This window comes from Phocoena sinus, chromosome 3 (genome assembly GCF_008692025.1).
Source record: "Phocoena sinus isolate mPhoSin1 chromosome 3, mPhoSin1.pri, whole genome shotgun sequence".
In the NCBI taxonomy this organism is placed as follows: domain Eukaryota; kingdom Metazoa; phylum Chordata; class Mammalia; order Artiodactyla; family Phocoenidae; genus Phocoena; species Phocoena sinus.
Genome location: NC_045765.1, coordinates 49,685,336 through 49,708,343, shown reverse-complemented (window position 1 = coordinate 49,708,343; position 23,008 = coordinate 49,685,336). Strand labels below are relative to the sequence as shown.

At 41.0% G+C, this 23,008-nt stretch overlaps 1 protein-coding gene across 2 annotated transcripts in view; it reads right to left on the bottom strand.

The window, feature by feature from the left end:
• Window positions 1-23,008, bottom strand: part of PRELID2 (PRELI domain containing 2) — an 84,019-nt gene that overhangs the window by 50,963 nt on the left and 10,048 nt on the right. For both annotated transcript variants that reach the window (XM_032628607.1, XM_032628606.1), the window contains 3 exons: window positions 19,254-19,311; window positions 16,305-16,378; window positions 14,608-14,768 (listed from right to left, as the gene is read on the bottom strand). In XM_032628607.1, the coding sequence (XP_032484498.1) occupies window positions 14,608-14,768; window positions 16,305-16,378; window positions 19,254-19,299 (281 nt within the window). In that variant the 5' untranslated portion in view covers window positions 19,300-19,311. The remainder of the gene's footprint in view (window positions 1-14,607; window positions 14,769-16,304; window positions 16,379-19,253; window positions 19,312-23,008) is intronic.

Genomic DNA, 23,008 nt, shown 5'->3' with positions numbered 1-23,008 from the left:
CAGAAATAAGGTTGGCAAGCCTCAATGGATAAGCAGAAGCTCTTAGACACGGAAAGGTGAAGACATGAGCCATAATGATGCTCAGTGCTGAGTATGGGATTATGGTCTTGTCACTCAGAAGCAAAACCCAGCTCTGTACCCTCATGAACAGCATGAGTCTCCAGTGACAGTGATAACTTAAATCCTGCTTCAAGATAACAGCTTTTATTTACCACCAAAACAGACACAGTTATGGTGAAAGAGCAAAGCCCAAGAAAATACTTTTACAAGATGATTATCTTTTAAAATTACATTACTTGGATACAGTAAACGTTATTAAAACCAAATCCAGTGCATATCAATTACATTCCCACATAGTACAATAAAAATCTATTTATTAGGACAGAACCAGGACTGATAGATAAATACATTTTAAAGTCTAGAAGCAGGAGGAGCTTCAAGATGGAGGAGTAAGATGTGGAGATCACCTTCCTCCCCACAGACACATCAGAAATACATCTACATGTGGAACAGCTCCTACAGAATACCTGCTGAACGCTGGCAGAAGACCTCAGACCTCCCAAAAGGCAAGAAACTCCCCCACGTACCTGGGTAGGCAAAAGAAAAAAGAAAAAACAGAGACAAAAGAATAGGGACGGGACCTGCACCAGTGGGAGGGAGCTGTGAAGGAGGAAAGGTTTCCACACACTAGGAAGCCCCTTCGCGGGCGGAGACTGTGGGTGGCAGACGGGGGGAGCTTCGGAGCCACGGAGGACAGCTCAACAACAGGGGTGCGGGGGACAAAGCGGAGAGATTCCCGCACAGAGGATCAGGGGCGACCGGCACTCACCAACCCCAGAGACTTGTCTGCTCACCCGCGGGGGCGGGCGGGGGCTGGGAGCTGAGGCTCGGGCTTCGGAGGTCAGATCCAAGGGAAAGAACTGGGGTTGGCTGCGTGAACACAGAATGAAGGGGGCTAGTTCGCCACAACTAGCCGTGAGGGAGTCTGGGAAAAACTCTGGAACTGGCTAAGAGGCAAGAGACCATTGTTTCAGTGTGCGAGAGGAGAGGGGATTCAGAGCACCGCCTAAACGAGCTCCAGGGATGGGCGCGAGCCACGGCTATGAGAGTGGACCACAGAGACGGGCGTGAAACACTAAGGCTGCTGCTGCCACCACCAAGAAGCCTATGTGCAAGCACAGGTCACTATCCACACCTCCCCTCCTGGTAGCCTGTGCAGCCCAGCACTGCCAGGGTCCCCTGATCCAGGGACAACTTCCCGGGAGAACGCACGGCACGCCTCAGGCTGGTGCAACGTCATGCCGGCCTCTGCCGCCGCAGGCCCGCCCCGCACTCCGTGCCCCTCCCTCACCCCCGGCCTGAGTGAGCCAGAGCCCCCAAATCAGCTGCTCCTTTAACCCTGTCCTGTCTGAGTGAAGAACAGATGCTCTCAGGCAACCTACACACAGAGGCGAGGCCAAATCCAAAGGTGAACCCCAGGAGCTGGGCGAACAAAGAAGAGAAAGGGAAATCTCTCCCAGCAGCCTCAGGAGCAGCGGATTAAATCTCCACAATCAACTTGATGTACCCTGCATCTGTGGAATACCTGAATAGACAGCGAATCATCCCAAATTGAGGCAGTGGACTTTGGGAGCAATGATATATTTTTTTTTTCCTTTTTCTCTTTTTGTGAGGGTGTATGTGTATGCTTCTGTGTGTGATTTTGTCTGTACAGCTTTGCATTTACCATTTGTCCTAGGGTTCGGTCTGTCCGTGTTTTTCTTTTTTTTTTTTTGGATTTTTTTTTAGTATAGTTTTTAGTGCTTGTTATCATTGGTGGATTTGTTTTTTGGTTTGGTTGCTCTCTTCTTTCTTTCTCTTTTTTTATGACTTTTCAACTTTTATTTATTTATTTATTTATTTTTGCAGTACGCAGGCCTCTCACTGCTGTGGCCTCTCCCGTTGCGGAGCACAGGCTCCGGACGCGCAGGCTCAGCGGCCATGGCTCACGGGCCCAGCCGCTCCGCGGCATGTGGGATCTTCCCAGATGGGGGCACGAACCCGCGTCCCCTGCATCGGCAGGCGGACTCTCAACCACTGCACCACGGGGGAAGCCCTCAACTTTTATTTTTAATAATTATTTTTTAATTTAATAACTTTATTTTATTTTACTCTCTTTCTTTTCTTCCTCCCTCCCTCCCTTCCTTCCTTCCTTCCTTCTTCCTTTTATTCTGAGCCATGTAGATGACAGGGTCTTGCTGCTCCGGCTGGGCGTCACACCTGTGCCCCTGAGGTGGGAGAGCTGAGTTCAGGACACTGGGCCACCAGAGACCTCCCTGCTCCACGTAATATCAAATGGCGAAAATCTCCCAGATATCGCCATCTCAACAGCAAGACCCAGCTCCCCTCGACAACCAGCAAGCTACAGTGCTGGACATCCTATGCCAAACAACTAGCAAGACAGGAACACAACCCCACCCATTAGCAGAGAGGCTGCCTAAAATCATAATAAGGCCACAGACACCCCAAAACACAGCACTGGACGCAGACCTGCCCACCAGAAAGACAAGATCCAGCCTCATCCACCAGAACAAAGGCACCAGTCCCCTCCACCAGGAAGCCTACACAACCCACTGAACCAACCCTAGCCACTGGGGACAGACACCAAAAGCAACGGGAACTACGAACCTGCAGGCTGTGGAAAGGAGACCCCAAACACTAGTAAGTTAAGCAAAATGAGAAAACAGAGAAACACACAGCAGATGAAGGAACAAGGTAAATACCCACCAGACCTAACAAATGAAGAGGAAATAGTCTACCTGAAACAGAATTCAGAGTAATGATAGTAAAGATGATCCAAAAATCGTGGAAATAGAATGGAGAAAATATAAGAAACGTTTAAAAAGGACCTAGAAAAACTAAAGAGCAAACAAACAATGATAAACGACACAGTAAATGCACTTAAAAATTCTCTGGAAGGAATCAATAGCAGAATAACTGAGGCTGGAGAATGGATAAGTGACCTGGAGGATAAATTAGCAGAAATAACTAGCGCAGAGCAGAAGAAAGAAAAAAGAATGAAAAGAACTGAGGACAGTCTCAGAGACCTCTGGGACAACATTACACGCAACAAGATTCAAATTATAGGGGTCCCAGAAGAAGAAGGGAAAAAGAAAGGGACTGAGAAAATATTTGAAGAGATTATAGTTGAAAACTTCCCTAATATGGGAAAGGAAATAGTTAATCAAGCCCAGGAAGCACAGAGTCCCATACAGGGATAAATCCAAGAAGAAACACGCCAAGACACATTAATCAAGCTATCAAAAATTAAATACAAAGAAAAAATATTAAAAGCAACAAGGGAAAAACAACAAATAACATACAAGGGAATCCCCATAAGGTTAACAGCTGACCTTGCAGCAGAAACTGCAAGCAAGAAGGGAGCGGCAGGACATACTTAAAGTGATGAAAGGGAAAAACCTACAACCAAGATTACTCTACCCAGCAAGGATCTCATTCAGATTTGATGGAGAAATTAAAAGCTTTACAGACAAGCAAAAGCTAAGAGAATTCAGCACCTCCAAACCAGCTTTACAACAAATGCCTAAGGAACTTCCTTAGGCAGGAAACACAAGAGAAGGAAAAGACCTACAATAACAAACACAAAACAAGTAAATGGTAATAGGAACATACATATCAATAATTACCTTAAATGTAAATGGATTAAGTGGTCCAACCGAAAGACACAGACTGGCTGAATGAATACAAAAACAAGACCTGTATATATGCTGGTCTTGTTTCAGACCCAGGGACACATACAGACTGAAAGTGAGGGGATGGAAAAAGATATTCCATGCAAATAGAAATCAAAAGAAAGCTGGAGTAGCAATTCTCATATCAGACAAATAGACTTTGTTACAAAGACTATTACAAGAGACAAAGAAGGACACTACATAATGATCAAGGGATCAATCCAAGAATCAAGAAGAAGATATAACAATTGTAAATATTTATGCACCCAACATAAGAGCACCTCGATACATAAGGCAAATGCTAACGGCCATAAAAGGGGAAATTGACAGTAATGCAAGGTGGAAATTGACAGTAACATAATCATAGTAGGGGACTTTAACACCCCACTTTCACCAATGGACAGATCATCCAAAATGAAAATAAATAACGAAACACAAGCTTTAAAAGATATATTAAACAAGATGGACTTAATTGATATTTATAGGACACTCCATCCAAAAACAACAGAATACACTTTCTTCTCAAGTGCTCATGGAATATTCTCCAGGATAGATCATATCTTGGGTCACAAATCAAGCCTTGGTAAATTTAAGAAAACTGAGATCATATCATATGAAGTATCCTTTCTGATCACAACACTATGACACTAGATATCAATCACAGGAAAAAATCTGTAAAAAATACAAACACATGGAGGCTAAACAATACACTACTTAATAACCAAGAGATCACTGCAGAAACCCAAGAGGAAATCAAAAAATACCTAGAAACAAATGACAATGAAAACACGACGACCCAAAACCTATGGGATGCAGCAAAGGCAGTTCTAAGAGGGAAGTTTATAGCAATAGAATCCTACCTTAAGAAACAAGAAACATCTCAAATAAACAAACTAACTTTACACCTAAAGCAATTAGAGAAAGAACAAAAAAACGCTAAAGTTAGCAGAAGGAAGAAATCATAAAGATCACATCAGAAATAAATGAAAAAGAAATGAAGGAAACGAGAGCAAACATCAATAAAATTAAAATCTGGTTCTTTAAGAAGATAAACAAAATTTATAAACCACTAGCCTGACTCATCAAGAAAAAAAGGGAGAAGACTCAAACCAATAGAATTAGAAATGAAAAAGGAGAAGTAACAACTGACACTGCAGAAATACAAAGGATCATGAGAGATTACTACAAGCAGCTATATTCAAATAAAATGGACAGCCTGGAAGAAATGGACAAATTCTTAAAAAGTACAACCTTCCAAGACTGAACCAGGAAGAAATAGAAAATATAAACAGACCAATCACAAGCACTGAAATTGAAACTGTGATTAAAAATCTTCCAACATGGGACTTCCCTGGTGGCGCAGTGGTTGAGAGTCTGCCTGCCGATGCAGGGGACACGGGTTCGTGCCCCAGTCCAGGAAGATCCCACATGCCGCAGAGCATTTGGGCCCGTGAGCCATGGCCGCTGGGCCTGCGCGTCCGGAGCCTGTGCTCTGCAACGGAAGAGGCCACAACAGTGAGAGGCCCGCATACCGCAAAAAAAAAAAAAAAAAAAAAAATCTTCCAACAAACAAAAGCTCAGGAACAGATGGCTTAACAGGTGAATTTTATCAAACATTTAGAGAAGAGCTAACACGTATCCTTCTCAAACTCTTCCAAAATATAGCAGAGGGAGGAACACTCCCAAACTCATTCTATGAGGCCACCATCAGCCTGATACCAAAACCAGACAAAGATATCACAAAAAAAGACACTACATGCTAATATCAGTGATGAACACAGATGCAAAAATCCTCAACAAAATACTAGCAAACAGAATCCAACAGCACATTAAAAGGATCATACACCATGATCAAGTGGGGTTTATCCCAGGAATGCAATGATTCTTCAATATACGGAAATCAATCAATGTGATAAACCATATTAACAAATTGAAGGAGAAAAACCACATGATCATCTCAGTAGATGCAGAAAAAGTTGTGGACAAAATTCAACACCCATTTATGATAAAAACCCTCCAGAAAGTAGGGATAGAGAGAACTTACCTGAACATAATAAAGACCATGTATGACAAACCCACAGCCAACATCGCCCTCAATGGTGAAAAACTGAAACCATTTCCACTAAGATCAGGAACACGACAAGGTTGCCCACTCTCACCACTCTTATTCAACATAGTTTTGGAAGTTTTAGCCACAGCAATCAGAGAAGAAAAAGAAATAAAAGGAATCCAAATGGGAAAAGAAGAAGTAAAGCTGTCACTGTTTGCAGATGACATGATACTATACATAGAGAATCCTAAAGATGCTACCAGAGAACTACTAGAGTTAATCAATGAATTTGGTAAAGTAGCAGGATACAAAATTAATGCACAGAAATCCCTTGCATTCCTATACACTAATGATGAAATATCTGAAAGTGAAATCAAGAAAACACTCCCATTTACCATTGCAACAAAAAGAATAAAATACGTAGGAATAAACTTACCTAAGGAGACAAAAGACCAAAACTTACCTAAGGAGACAGAAAACTATAAGATAGTGATGAAAGAAATTAAAGATGATACAAACAGATGGAGAGATATACCATGTTCTTGGATTGGAAGAATCAACATTGTGAAAATGACTCTACTACCCAAAGCAATCTACAGATTCAATGCAATCCCTATCAAACTAAAAATGGCATTTTTCACAGAACTAGAACAAAAAATTTCACAATTTGTATGGAAACACAGAAGACCCCGAATAGCCAAAGCAATCTTGAGAAAGGAAAACGGAGCTGGAGGAATCAAGCTCCCTGACTTCAGACTATACTACAAAGCTACAGTAATCAAGACAGTATGGTACTGGCACAAAAACAGAAATACAGATCAATGGAACAGGATAGAAAGCCCAGAGGTAAACCCACACACATATGGTCAACCTATTTTTGATTAAGGAGGCAAGAATATACAATGGAGTAAAGATAGCCTCTTCAATAACTGGTGCCGGGAAAACTGGACAGCTACATGTAAAAGAATGAAATTAGAGCCCTCCCTAACACCATACACAGAAATAAACTCAAAATGGATTAAAGACCTAAATATAAGGCCAGACACTATAAAAGTCTTAGAGGAAAACACAGGCAGAACTCTCTATGACATAAATCACAGCAAGATCCTTTTTGACCCACCTCCTAGAGAAATGGAAATAAAAACAAAAATAAACAAATGGGACCTAATGAAACTTAAAAACTTTTGCACAGCAAAGGAAACCATAAACAAGACGAAAAGACAATCCTCAAAATGGGAGAAGCTATTTGCAAATGAAGCAACTGACTAAGGATTAATCTCCAAAATCTACAAACAGCTCATGCAGCTCAATATCAACAAAACAGACAACCCCATCTAAAAATGGGCAGAAGACCTAAATAGATATTTCTCCAAAGAAGATATACAGATTGCCAATAAACACATGAAAGAATGCTCAACATCATTAATCATTAGAGAAATGCAAATCAAACTACAATGAGATATCACCTCACACCAGTCCGAATGACCATCATCAAAAAATCTACAAACAATAAATGCTGGAGAGGATGTGGAGAAAAGCGAACCCTCTTGCACTGTTGGTGGGAATGTAAATTGATACAGCCACTATGGAGAACAGTATGGAGGTTCCTTAAAAAACTAAAATAGAACTACCATACCACCCAGCAATCCCACTACTGGGCATATACCCTGAGAAAACTATAATTCAAAAAGAGTCATGTACCACAATGTTCACTGCAGCTCTATTTACAACAGCCAGGACATGGAAGCAACCTAAGTGTCCATCAACAGATGAATGGAAAAAGAAGATGTGGCACATATATACAATGGAATATTACTCAGCCATATAAAGAAACGAAACTGAGTTATTTATAGTGAGGTGGATGGACCTAGAGTCTGTCATACAGAGTGAAGAAAGTCAGAAAGAGAAAAACAAACACCATATGCTAACATATATATATGGAATCCAAAAAAAAAAAAAAAAAGTGGTCATGAAGAACCTAGAGGCAGGATGGGAATAAAGATGCAGAATTACTAGAGAACGGACTTGAGGACACAGGGAGGGGGAAGGGTAAGCTGGGACGAAGTGAGAGAGTGACATGGACATATATACACTACCAAATGTAAAACCGATTGCTAGTGGGAAGCAGCCGCATAGCACAGGGATATCAGCTCAGTGCTTTGTGATCCCCTAGATGGGTGGGATAGGGAGGGTGGGAGGGAGGGAGACAAAACAGGGAAGAGATATGGGGATATATGTATATGTAGAGCTGACTCACTTTGTTATAAAGAAGAAACTAACACACCATTGTAAAGCAATTATACGCCAAGAAAGATGTTTAAAATTTTTTTTTAATTAAGAAGTCTAGTAGCAAATGCAAAAGCATAAGAAATTAATATGCTTATCTTGGAAAGTAATGTTTCAGAGGGCAGAAATCATGACTTTTCATTCTGAAAAATCTAAAATAGTGCACTCCTTTCCCCACTTCCAAGAGTAAATACCTGTATCCTACTCTACATAATAAACAAAGCACAGGATTTCCCTTGCAGTCCATTGGTTAAGACTCATTGCTCCCAATGCAGGGGACTGGGGTTCGATCCCTGGTTGGAGAAGATCCCGCAGGCCATGTGGCACAGCCAAAAACATAAATAAATAAAGAAAAATAAAGCACGTTCCCCCGAGAGCTGACTTCTGATTTTTTTTAGTTCAGATTAAGATTCATTTTTCTATTCTCTGATTTGGCCCAAGTGTCCCAAGGCCAAGCTGTGCCTTGCCCCCAGCATCTCTGACTCTGGAAACCCAGTCAGCTCCTCAGAGCACTGCATGTGACAGTCCTGGGTCTACAGCAGCCGTGGTCATAGCAGGCGCCGAGAACCCCAAATCCAGGAGAATTCAATCCATGCCAAATGCTTGCCCTGACCCCTGCATGCTACGCTCTCCAGAGCTTCAATCTCACTCTGGAACTAACAGAGAAGTGTTCCTACTCCCATGACTCTCGAACTGAGGAGCTCATATCCCCAGTGACGGTGAACCAGGGGAATGCAAAATCACAACGTGGAACATCTCCCCGTGGCGTGATGGAAATAACCATAAACACTGTTTCTGTATTAAAATAGTACATGCTTAGGATTAGAATCAAAAGTCATGTGAATTTTTAAGAAGATGAGGATGACAGCAACAATAACAGTCACGATGTTGAGCACTAACATTTATTGACCACTACGGGCAGGTGCTGCTCTAAGCTCTCTGCGGGCACCAACTCATTTGATTCTCACAACAGCCCTCCAAGGTAGGGATATCATCCCCATCATACAGATGAGGACACTGAGGCTTAGAGAAGCGGAATAAATTGTGCCAGGGCATATAATTTTAGTGTCAGAGGTGGTTTCTAACCCCAGAATCTAGTCAGTTACCATGACACAGGACAGGAGAGACCCTGCACGGGCCTGGAGGAGCCAGGCTGGCTGTGTAATGAAGTAGATCTGTATTTTGGACAATTGAGCCAGATATGGAAAGACAAGAGACTGTGAGGCTGCCTTAGTTCCTGGTTCCTGTCCCTTGGGAGGCCCGATGACTGGTACAGAGATATCCCTGTGTTCACTTGCTGTAGTGTTTATCACTTCCAAAGCATAACAAAGACAATGGGTACCATGTTGAAGAGGAAAACCAGTATGCAGTGGTCCTTACTATACTCTAGTGGTGTTTGTGTCCAGGTGCCCATCCCTCTCCCATGCAGCCCATGTGTTTCAGAGGGAAGGGATCCCACCGCCAGCTCTAGGGGCAGATCCTGACTGGTGAGGGCCAGTCAGCCGGTATCAGCCTCTGATCACTCTTACTGGTCCACGAGGTAGCAGGTGATTGAGGCTGATGCAAAGAGATTCAGGGAAAGGCCTTTTCCCTCTTGGTTGGGATGGGTTCTCTCACTCTCACAGGTCTCTTTCCCTCACTAAATGAGGACAAGTATGTGTGCTACCCTAGTTGCTGCTGGCAGCCATGAGCTAAACAAACTTGAAAAAAAAAATTGGATACACAGGGAAAGGTGGAGCCGAAAGAACAACTATGAAACTGTACCCCACTTGGTTATGAGATAATAGAGCTCCTTACTAAGAGGAAGGACAGCATCATTGCCAGCAGCATAGATTCTGCAGCCAAACCACCTGGGGTTTGAATCTGACTCTGACACTTACTGGCCATCTTAGCTAGTATAAGTTACTTACCTTCTCTAAGCCTCAAGTTGTAAAATGGGCATAATCATAGTTCCAACCTCATAGGGTTGCTATGAGAATTAAATGAATTTATATATATAAACTCATATATACACAAATACATACATATATCAAGCACTTAGAACAGAGGCTGGCTCCTAGTAAACATAAATAAGTGATGGCTGGAATCACCTGAGTCAGGGTGTCTGTAATTTGCTGTGGAAGGCGGCCTGATGGGTATAGGAGAAGGGACAGAACTAGTATAGGAGGACGTCTCTGAGGCATGGAGTGCCAAAGCTGGACTCTGGAAAATTTGAGATGAGCGCAAAACATCACATCACTCTAGCTTCTGAAAAGGATGTAAACTCCATTCCATACAAACTGCAGAGAAAAAATGTCCAATGAAGTTAATAAAGGAAGAAAGCACATTAGAAATACCCAGCTGTGTGATACACAGAGAAAGACCGAAGGAGCTCTTGCCCAGGAAGGTGCCACAACTGCAGAGACGTCAGCAGAAAGCCAAAACTGGATCTATGTAAAGAGACACAGATCAAGACTTGGCCAGATTCTACAGGAAACCCATTTCAGGCCATCCCTGCATTGAGCCGACAGGCCATGCGCAGGGACAGAATGACATCTGGTTTCCCGTCACACATCCACACCTGCTAACCAACACACAGCTTGAAGGTCTAATTTTAGACTCAGCAGCTGTGACAGCATTTTTTTTTTCTTTAAAAAAAGATTGTCCATATTTCCTCTTCTGGGTGCAGTGGATAGCCCTTACTCTCACATTCCCTGCAAAGGAGGGGAATGGAAATAATAATGGGTCCTTTCTTTCATGTCCCCCCAAGATTCCCCACTCATTCAGAATGTCCACCTAAAATGCCTTTCTAAATCCATGTCAAGACCTAAGAAAACGTAAGTTTCCCAGAGCCTAAATCACAGCTGTCATTACATCATCCCCTGCTCAGAAACCTTTGTGTGACTGCTTGTTGCCAGAAGAACAAAACCCATTCTCCATAACCTGGAATCCAAAGCAACCTACAGCTTGAGATTCAGTCCATCCTTTAAAAATGTCCATATTCCTGTGTCACCACTTTGCTCAAGGTGGGGTCACATATCGGGTAAGTTATTTAACCTTAGCTTCAAAACACCTCAGGTGAAGGATCTAGCTTTGACCTTGACATAATAGGAGTCAATAAATACTGGCCTGCTGTGTCAATCATTAAAAAGAGAGTGTTTTGCAGAGGACAGGAACATAACAAACCAAAGAAAGGAAAAGGTGCAGTTGGTGGAACTTTTTTACAGAGGAATCTGGTAATATGTATCAAAATATAAAATGCACATAACCTTTTAATTGACCCAGAAATCCCACATGTCCCATCGACCTTAAAAGGTCATTGAATAAGTGAGGAAATATGTAATCATAGGGATTTCATCACAGCATTGTTCATAATAGCGAAAAATTCAGAAACAATCTAAATGCCATTAGGATTGGACCAAGAAACTTATGTAAACAGACACTATTGTTAGATGATGAAAACTGCTTATTTTTTCCCTGAATTTAGTATTTTTTACAAGATACATGTAACATTTTTTTCCAAAATCAGAATGACTATTTAAAAAATAAGTTTTAAAAACACACAATGGAAAAAGGTCCTGCAGGACATTTTCTTGGATTCTCCAGGACAGTTATTATTTTACAAAGAACTGATGAAGGTTTAGTACTGCTTTTCAGACCAGCCGACAGCCCAGGTAGCTGATAAAATGAGGTTAAAATGAGGTATATGAAAGACTTCTGTGCTTTTTGCATAAAATCAGCCAATTCTGTCCTTTTACTACTTCTACAAAAAAAAGAAGAAGAAAAGCTCTATTCTTTACCCACAACTTTTATAGTTAATCCTAAACATCTATGTTCTATGTGAAGCTCTTGACATGAGGGAGACTAAGAAGAAAAAAGCTAGTGGGTGGTTCAGAGCAAGTCCACCTCAGACGCTAATAAGACTTGGCATTCATACTCACCCAGTGTGCTGCTGGAGCATTCTAGAATTATCACTATAGGACCAAAATTATGGGGAGCAGAAAGGATTTGAACAAGTGATGGGGCTTCAGACGGATTTTAGATTTCTGATTTTTAGTTATTTGGGTTTGAGGGCTTATATTTCCCTTAAAATGACAGGTAAATAAAAATCTCAAACCATATAGAACAGAAAAACATACAGTAAATTATCCTCTGAAATCACAGTTCACAGCAATAATCACTATCAACACGTTATAGTTTGCTTGTTATAGTTTGCTTTTGTTTGTAAACCTATTTCAAAGGAATTAATCATTTCTCACCCATTATACCGGCAAAAATAAAAACGTATGTTAATATTAAGTCCTGGCAATATTGTAGGAAATGAGCTTTCATGGGCTGCTGCTGACAGTGTAAATTAACTTATTAATATATTGGTGACAGAATCTGTATAAACTTAAAAGATGCATGTCCTGAGAACCAGCCACATAACTTTCTTTTATCGAGGAATAATTCATATACCATGAAATTCACCCCTTTAAGGTATACAGTTCAGTGGTTTTAGTATTTTCAGAGGTGTGCAACCATCAACGCTGGTTCCAGGATATTTTCATCACCCCAAAGAGAAATTCCATACCCATCGGCAGCTCACTCCCTCTTCTCCTGTCCTCCTTGCCCATGGCAACCACTAATCTACTTTCTGTTCCTATGGATCTGCCTGTTACAGACATTTCAAATCAACTGACTGGTCTTTTGTAACTGGCTTCTTTCACTGAAAACAGTGTGTTCAAGCTTCATCCACATTGTAACATGAATCATTACTCCATTTCTTTTTATGGCTGAATAATATTCCATTGTATAGATATACCACATTTGGTTATCTATTCATCAGATGAAGGACATTTGGCTGGTTTCCACATTCTGCCTGTTACAAATAATGGGGCTATGAACATTCCTGCAAATTTTTGTGGATTTTGTCAATACAATGTAGAATTGCCGGGTCAAGTGGTAACTCTACATTTAACTGAGGCACTGAAAAAACCGTTTCCCCACAGCAGCTGCACCATTTACATTCCCACCAGCAGTGTGGAGGGTTCCAATTTCTCCACATCCTTTCCAACACTTGTTACTGTGTCTCTTTTTAATTATAGCCATCCTAGCAGGTTTGAAGCGGTATCTCAATGTGGTTTTAATTTGCATTTTCCTAAACACTAAAGATGTTGAGTATCTTTTCATGTACTTGTTGGTCATCTGTATACCTTTCTGGATAAATATCTACCCAAATGCCTTGCCCATTTATTAATTGGGTTGTCTTTTATTACTGAGTTGTAACAGTCCTTTACATATGCTGGGTACTAAACGCTTATCAGTTATACAGTTTGCAAATAGTTTCTCCCATTTGTTGGGCTGTCTTTTCACCTTCTGGACAGTGTCCTTTGAAGCACAGAAGCTTTTAATTTTGATGAAGTCAATTTTACCTATTTTTTTCTTTTGTTGCTTGGGCTTTTGGTGTCATATCTAAGAAACTACCGCCTTATCCAAGATCACATAGATTTACACCTATGTTTTTTCCTAAGTTTTATAGTCTTAACTCTTTCATTTAGTTCTTTGATCCATTTTGAGTTAATTTTGTATTTGGTGTGAGACAGAGGTCCATCTTCGTTCTTTTGAATGTGGATATCCAGTTGTGTCAGCACCATTTGTTGAAAAGAATACTCCTTCCGCATGGAATTATCTTGGCATATAGCTCTTTAAAATCTATCTGAAGTGTTCTGTAGCTTGATTGTGGCAATGGTTACAGAACTGTATATGTGTGTGTTTGCCAAAACTCATTGAATTGTACACTAAGAAGAATAAATTTTGTATGTAAATAATAACTCAATAAACCTGACAACTAAAAATTCTCCTTTAACGTAATACTGTATGTCAACTACATTTCAATAACAAAATCAATTCTCCTTTAGAGAAACATTCACACATAGAATATACAAGGATCGTATGCTTCACAAATATTACAGTACTGTATATAGATAAGAGTAACTAGAAACCATCTGAACATCTGTCCAAAAGGAAAAAAGCCAAATAGAATGTAGTATAAAGATAGCATTGAACACTATGCAGCAGTTCAAAGGAATAAGCTAGATTTTACAGACATCAACTGGATAAAGTTTAGAAACATTCTACTAAACGAAAAAGGTAAGTGCACAATGATTTACACAGAATGAAAGCATGTATGTAAAAAAGAAAATCAAAACCATACTATACAGGTTCTATGAGTATCTGAAGGTATCTCTTAAAGGTCTGGAAGAATACTCAATACACTGATAACACTCACTGCCTCTGGAGAAGGCAGAAAGGCACCAAATTGGATAGGACAGTCAGAAAGGAGTTGAGCTGTCATTTTTCCCCCAAAGGGAAATCTATTTACTGATTACTTGTGTGATTAAAAATTAATAGTATATAATTTATGTGAGTTGTAAACAGAGGTTATAAGTATGGAATCATAGCTTTTTAATATGCATGCTCATTTGTGCTTCCCCACACCCAACCTACATGCACACACACACACACACACTCACACACACACACACACACACACACACACACACACACAGGTGATCTTACCAATTTGGATTTTCTATACTTTCCCGGAAGACAGACTCTTCCTTCATGGATGCATATTGTGTCCACGTAAGGCAGTGACTCCTTATAGCCATGTTCCTTTCCTGAGGATTGAACCATGATTCCTCTTCTAACTGGACATTAGGTACCTTTAAAATGTTCACCTGTCCAAAAGACAGAAGATGGTTTTCTGAATTTAGGAGGAACAAGCTACATAAGGACTGTGTCCAGAGTTGCTTTTAGTCTTAGGGAATTAAGAGGACAAGTGATCCTGATATATGGATGATGGCTCACCAGTGGCTGTAAGTCCTTGATAATCAAACATACTATGACCTTACTAAATGCTGGTAAGGACATGCAGATGGCCCAGGATTTACACAGCCTGTATAGTCCCTGGCCTGATTTCCCTAACTGCTAAACACTAAGCAAAGTATCAGCCTCCTTCGTGTCTCCTCTAGGGCTGGTTACGGCCTTCTTAAATTGACGGATTCTAATTGGGCCCACTTATGGGCTCACATGCAGGACAGTATCAGATAAAATATTTTCTTCATTTTAAACTCTGCCCAATATCTAGAAATGTATGCTTTCCTAGGTGGAGGAAACATGCAAAGCTACAAAGGCAGAATTGTACAAGTCAGGGTGTTCTTAAATTATTTAAGAATGGAGATACAGACAAAGTTGAATGCCTTTTTAAATAATAGATGCAAAGCATGTATACAGGGCAAAGGCAGGGTACACACTCTGGGGAAAAAGCCAGCAATAATTTGCTACACATACTGCAACATATTATTATCTGGAAAATAAAAGAAAGTTCATTTTCATTGTCATATCAGCCTTCTTTCCACTAAAGAAAGCAACAGAGTCTTAATCCATGATAAGAAAGTGATGGAAGCTGCCATGTTTTCTACATACAGCACAGCAAAGCAATTTGCAAGCTAACCGGCAGGAGCCCCGCTGGGTTTTATATCACACACGGGATCACTTCCAGGTTGAAAAGACGGAGACATTTTTAAAAGTACGCAGCAAGACACTCTCCTCTATTTCCTAATGATTCTAAAAGGACTCTTGTCAATAATCCCTCTACGGTTAAAGCAATGTGATTAAAAATTTCACTCACCTTCTTCCAACAATCACCAGAGTGCTCAAGGATTTCAAAGAGAGAAAACAATTTGCTATCATGAAGATTTCATCATCAATACCATTACTTTACAGAAACACACACAAAAAGACTTACAGAGGGTGCTGAAAACACTATACTCTCAAAACCATTCTTACTGACAATAAAATGGAAACTGAAGCTTTTCTCTTCCTTACTGAAGATTACACTTAATACTTACCATCTGCCCACTTCTGATCATTCTTACCTAAGAGTCATATCTAACCATGGACAGATTAGAAAAGATGGCCACTTCATGCAAAATGTCCAAAGTATCTTTTAAAATAATTGTTGCCCATCTCTATGTACACTAAGAGCCCTCCACAAAAGAGACAAAACAGACAGGAAAAAAACTCTCTCTGGTAGCACCTGTCAAAACTGAGGTTGGACAGGAGACAGATTTCTTCCTTAGAAGGGCTCTGAGGTAGGAGAACTGGGGAAGTTCTAACACTCCTTCACATCAGAAAATGCTATCTCTTTCCATGACTATTTGGGAAACACCCAACGTTACACCAAATCTGATTAAATTTTGAAATGAATTTACCTTCCTTAAAATTTCTGGAACCACATTTTGACAGACTGCAATCCTCTTTCTATAGATGATCCCTGTTGACACATCTAGAAACAGAAAATTTTTACACTCAAAAAAGAACCGACGGAAATGTATTCTTGTTTTAATGTCAATAAAACTTTTAATGTCAATCTCAATTTTCTATATGTAGAATTCCCAGAGAAAATATTTAACTCAAAACCCAGCATCCCTGACCACTTTTCTGGGCCAAATCCCTCCAAATATCTGTGAGCAAGGAATAAGGATAAAATAGCTAGCCACTCACACTGCACATTCTAAATTCAAGGACGAAAGAATCGTAAATCGTTCACTGCTCAGGACTATCAATGTCAACACTCCAATGGCCATGGCCAATGAGCCCCCTGCTCAGCTCCAACGAAGAGAATGTTTTAACAAAACGATGGAGAATCTGATTATGCCACCTTCTGCACCAAACATGTTTTCAAGCACAGGTTTCTGGCTACAAATTTAAACTTTTTTTTTTTTTTTTACATATTTATTGGAGTATAATTGCTTTACAATGGTGTGTTAGTTTCTGCTTTATAACAAAGTGAATCAGTTATACATATACATATGTTCCCATATCTCCTCCCTCTTGCGTCTCCCTCCCTCCCACCCTCCCTATCCCACCCCTCCAGGTGGTCACAAAGCACCGAGCTGATCTCCCTGTGCTATGTGGCTGCTTCCCACCAGCTATCTATTTTACGTTTGGTAGTGTATATATGTCCATGCTTCTCTCTAGCTTTGTCACAGCTTACCCTTCCCGCTCCCTATCCTCAAGTCCATTCTCTAGTAGGTCTGTGTCTTTATTCCTGCCTTATCCCTAGGTTCTTCATGACATTTTTGTTTCTTAAATTCCATATATACGTGTTAGCATACGGTATTTGTCTTTCTCTTTCTGACTTACTTCACTCTGTATGACAGACTCTAGGTCCATCCACCTCACTACAAATAACTCAATTTCGTTTCTTTTTATGGCTGAGTAATATTCCATTGTATATATGTGCCACATCTTCTTTATCCATTCATCCGATGATGGACACTTAGGTTGTTTCCATCTCTGGGTTACTGTAAATAAAGCTGCAATGAACATTTTGGTACATGACTCTTTTTGAATAAACCTCTTATTAATTATATTGGGCATACTCTTTTCTCGTAGGGGAGCAGACCCCCTGTGGCTGGAACTATTCTGTTTTGGAAAGAAGTTTACAGAATAGCACTAGGGACGTAAAAAAAAAAAACACAATAAATGTGAGTTGAGAAAAAAAGGAAACCAAATCAGAGAAAAATATAAACTCTGAAGTGTTGTCTTTTGCTCTGTGAATTACTGTGACTCAGCATGTTCCTACAGTTTCTCAAAGCTCTGGCTATAACAGCCCTGAACCTTGGTGCAAACACCCTGAGTGCCCAGAAGTTGTTGGTAGGGTGAGAAATGGGTTCACCTCCTCTGCCTACTGGCATGCCTTTGGCCATCTCATCCAATGTCTGCAGTACATGTAGTGAAAATGAATGAGCCACTCCCGGAGGCAAAGATGCCCCTGTCAGTGGTAGAAATTATAATTAACCACTTAGAAATATGCACATTGTTCTATCATTTGATCTTCTCAACAACCTAAAGGCAGTCTGTTATTATTTTCCCATTTAACAGATGAAGAAATAGAGCCTCCAAGAAGTTAGTTCATGTAGATAGTAACAAAATCAGGACCTGAAATCAGATTTTTCTAATGCCATATAAAACCTTTCTCCTACGAGTGCAGGGACCTGAGAAAACGGCTTTTAATCATATTTACAGAGTTATGGAAGTGCAGGAAATACCCTCGCAAAGACAGTTCTCTCTTCACCAAACAGAGAGAATGGCTCAGGGTCACGAAATGAACATCTCATACGTTTTCTCAGAAGGTTCAAGAGCATGGTAGACCGAGCCTGGGTGTCTTCAAAGGTTTACACATTGATGATGTGCATCTTTATAGCTTCCTTCATTGCCAGCTCTCGAGTTCAAACACTGACAGTGAAAACGCTTCTACCGGAGATGTAAATGACAGAGAACAGGAAAGACTCCTACACTCCAGTCCAAGGATCAGTAAACATCTTCCGTAAAGCGCCAGATGGTAAATATTAATATTTTAGGTTTTGTGGGCCATACAGTCTCTGTTACCACAACTCTATTGTTGTGATAAGGAAGTAAGCACAGATAATACATAAACAAATGGGCATAGCTGTGTGCCAGTAAAACTTTATTTACAACAACAGGCAACACAAGCATAATTTGTCAAGCCCTACTCTAGTCAATACTGAACCATATTGTTAAGCAGTTTTGATTCCATAATCCAATCATTTTACAGTCATATCTCATATACATGCTATTAGTCGTATCTATTTTGCCATCTATAAAATGATATATGAATATATCAAGAGACATAGCCATGTGACCTCATTGTTCTGAGGATTAAGTTAATAAAAGTAAGAGTGCCTGGCATCCATTAAGTGTTCAAAAATGTAAACTGTCACAGCTGTCATCAATTCTTAACGGAGAAAGTGACAAGAGCATAAGGCAAGCCTTCTACTGCTGGAAATGCCGGGTGCTCTTTTCTATCAGTCGCCTCGAATACAGAACTATACCTGTTAATATACCTGCTTAAAATATAACAGGCCAGGGCTTCCCTGGTGGCGCAGTGGTTGAGAGTCCGCCTGCCGATGCAGGGGACACGGGTTCGTGCCCCGGTCCGGGAAGATCCCACATGCCGCGGAGCGGCTGGACCCGTGAGCCAGGGCCGCTGAGCCTGCGCGTCCGGAGCCTGTGATCCGCAACGGGAGAGGCCACAACAGCAAGAGGCCCGTGTACCGCAAAAAAATATATATATATGTAACAGGCCACACACACACACAAAGACACACATCTTTACAAAGATCAGTACCACTTACCTTTTTTTTCCTCCACAATTTTTACAGAGATGACATTTTTATCCATGGGGTTTGGATACTAAATGAAAACACATAAAGAAAAATTACCATTCTTTTTTTTACCAAAGTGAATTACTCCACAGTAACCAGTTATTTGCAGAAACAGTAAATATTATCCAAGCAATCTCTAAGGCCAGTTTTCAATCAAGAGTCTTAATTTTACTAGTTTGGAATAGGTAAGTAGATGCTGTCATCAACTGGACATGTATGAAATCAGGAGAAACCTTCTTTGGAGTCAACCTAGCTCTGGATGGAGAGGGGGAGGTTAGGTTAAGCTAATTAATAAATAATACTATTAATATTGAACCAGCCTTACATAGATGAAGCGTGTTCTTTGTACGAGGCACTGTGTTGAATGCTTTACTTGCATGATCTTTTCTAAAATCAGCCTCTCTGTTGTGATTGGGTCATGGGATATCATTATCCCATCTTTCAGAAACTAAATGGAAACTAAATAAAATCAGAAAGCTTAGGGTCACCCAGCTGGTTAGTGGTAGAGCCACAAAATTAAATCAGGTCTAGTATCAATACATAGTGAATTCCTTCACTGTTGTCCTGTACTATTGCCTGGTGGCTGGGTCAGCATCACAGGAGTATAATCACAGGAGTCTATGCCAGGTGCTCAATAGTTTATTTATGTATATATGTGTATGGCTGAGTCACTTTGCTGTACAGAAGAAACTGGCACAGCCCTGTAAATCAACTATATTTCAATAAAGAAAAAAATACAAAAAAATAGTTTATTTATTGATTAAATTCCCCTGAAACACAATTTCATGTTAATAAAAAGCTGACAGGGCTTCCCTGGTGGCACAGTGGTTAAGAATCCGCCTGCCAGGGCTTCCCCGGTGGCGCAGTGGTTAGGAATCCACCTGCCAATGCAGGGGACACGGGTTCGAGCCCTCGTTCAGGAAGATCCCACATGCTGCAGAGCAGCTAGGCCCGTGCGCCACAACTACCGAGCCTGCACTCTAGAGCCCACGCGCCTAGAGCCGGTGCTCCGCAACAAGAGAGGCCACCGCAGTGAGAAGCCCACGCGTGCACCACAACGAAGAGTAGCCCCTGCTCGCCACAACTAGAAAGGTCGCACGCAGCAACGAAGACCCGACACAGCCAAAAATAAATTTATGGAAAAAAAAAACTGATAATAGCTACCATTTTTGTCCTAGGCAGTTTAATATATTATTTCAGTTTAATTCTCAAAACTATTCCATGAGTTACATTCTGGGTTGTTTTTTTTTTCCCTTTCACTTGTGAGAAATTAAGCTTGGATAAACTAAGTCATTTGCTCAAAATCCCCCAGCTAATGAGCATCAAGACTGTAATTTAGCCACAGATACTTTCTTTTGCCTTCAAGGCCTGCCCACCTAACCTACCCTCAAACACCTCAGTCACTCAAACCTCACCCTTTGCACTGCTCAGATGCAAAAAGAGACTCAGACAGTAGAAGTCCTCAAAGCCAGAGGACAAGCAGGCTGATGACCAGGCCTGCTGAGCGCCTGTCAGGCTCTATTCCCAGAGGTTTACTGCTTCATCATGCGATCTAATATGAAAGGAAAATCACAGGGAAGTCTTACCCAAAACACCGTAAGGTGCTGAGGGGGAGATGAGAGCAGCGAACAGGCTTGGGGGGGGGGGGGGGGGCAGGGGACAGGGCCCTCCACTTGGTAAGCTTGAGCTTTAAGCCTTCTGAACCCAGGAAATGGTCTACAAAACTCAGTGAGCAGGGCTCTTCCCCACCCCACGGCAGCTCTGTGTCTGCATGCATCAGTTTGTATAAGAGGTTGACTGAGTGACTGATTTTTCAGGGAAAAGGATCCATCATTTTTACATATTGTTACAGATATCTGTGGCCCCAAAAGACCTGGGATAAGAACACAGACTCTGCAAGAGCAGGAAGTCTGTATCTCCACCAGCCAGCTCAGTGTCTGGCACAGAGCAGGCACTCAACGAATATTTGCCGAATGAATGAACAATCTGCAAGATAAACCTTGCCGACCTCCGGGACCAATGTGGAAACTAAACCTTACTCCCTTCGAGGACCAGGGGAACCAATCTATGAAGCGAGCAGTGGGCTCAGTCCTTGGCATCCCCCAACACCACATCACACCCCATGCCGTAAACTCTGCCAGTCACACTCCCATCCGGGCAGCTGCAATCTTGATAACAAATCAACAACTTGTCTTTTTGTTTGCTTGTTTGTGGCCACACGCTCGGCTTTTAGGATCTTAGTTCCCCGACCAGGGATCAAACCCAGGCCCCGGCAGTGAAAGCACCAAGTCCTAACCACTGGACTGCCAAGGAATTTCCCAACATGGCTGTTTAAATATTTATGTATTCATCCATACATGTTCGCTCCAGAAAAAAATGCTCAAAATTACAATGCTTGTTTTCTTGAAGTTTAACCTTCAGTATTTTTTTGAAGATAATGTCCATCACACGGGGTCAGGTTTAGCTGTTCTGTCCCTCAGCAAGGGGGCTTCACTTACACAACACCCTTGAAGTGAGGGAGATATCTGAGACTCACACAGATGCCCTTAATTTTTAGTGTGTGTGTGTGTGTGTATAGAAATCAGAACTTTTATACTAAGGTAAAATGAGAGTATGAGAATATTGCCTCTACTACAGTTCTATTTTACTCATTTTATCATATTCATCAATACATCCTGACTGACTGAATATTATAAATACACTGTAAGCTGTAGGAAGATGACTGAACTAAATTATGAAAGAGGTTGGAAACATAATCACCAGAGAGGGCTAATGATAAAAAGTTCCCAAGCTCTGATTACTTCACAAAGTTATCAGTGAAATTCCTAAAGATTATAAACTCAAATGCTTTACTCACGCTTTTATATAACTTTAATATCTGCTTATTAGGGTGAAGGGTATCGATTTAAATAATAGTGACACTATTCTTCACTTAAGAGTTTTCCGACTACCTAGGCACTCTTCCAGGCACTAGGGACAGAGTAATGAAACAAACAAAACTGTAGCCTCTTAGAGAGTTTACGCGTTAGTCAGAAAAACAAAAAATAAAATATAGAAGGTGAAAATAAATCAGACGAAGGGATAACAGGGGCTTGGGAAATCATGAAGAGGAGCCATTGTAAAATACTTAAGGGTCACTCATTAGACAATTCTTGCAAATTACAAAGTAAAATGGAAGTTGCCTCAGCCAAACACAAGAAATCCTAAGCTATTCACTCTAGTAAACTCATTTGCAAGATTCAAGGCATTTTCCTATGCAACTACTTTCGGAGTTGAAGAGACGTGAGCCTCGAGTCTCCTTCCATACGAGAATGGAAAAAGAAATCAGAGGTTAATTTACAATAGCTAAATACCATGACATGAAAGGCATATATATTGTAACTTTTTTTAAAATAAAGATTTATTGTGCTGAGGCGCCCCCTACCTGGCATTACTCAAAATTTTCTGACACCATATTGTGGTAACTTGAATATTCATGATTGAATTCACAAAAATGTATCTGAAGTCAGCTAACAAGGGGTCGAGAGAGGGAAGGCTGCTCAGAGAGGGTCACCACCAGGAAGGCCAATTGGGAAGACAGGAAGCAGGTGACCAGGTTTTTCTGGACACCTGTACAAACACAGTGTGACAGTGGAAAGGGTTAAGCTAGATCAGGATCAAGCCCATCAAAGACTTAACTGCACATCTATTTTGCCCGTGCAGAGTGCCGTATTAGAGGTCACCAC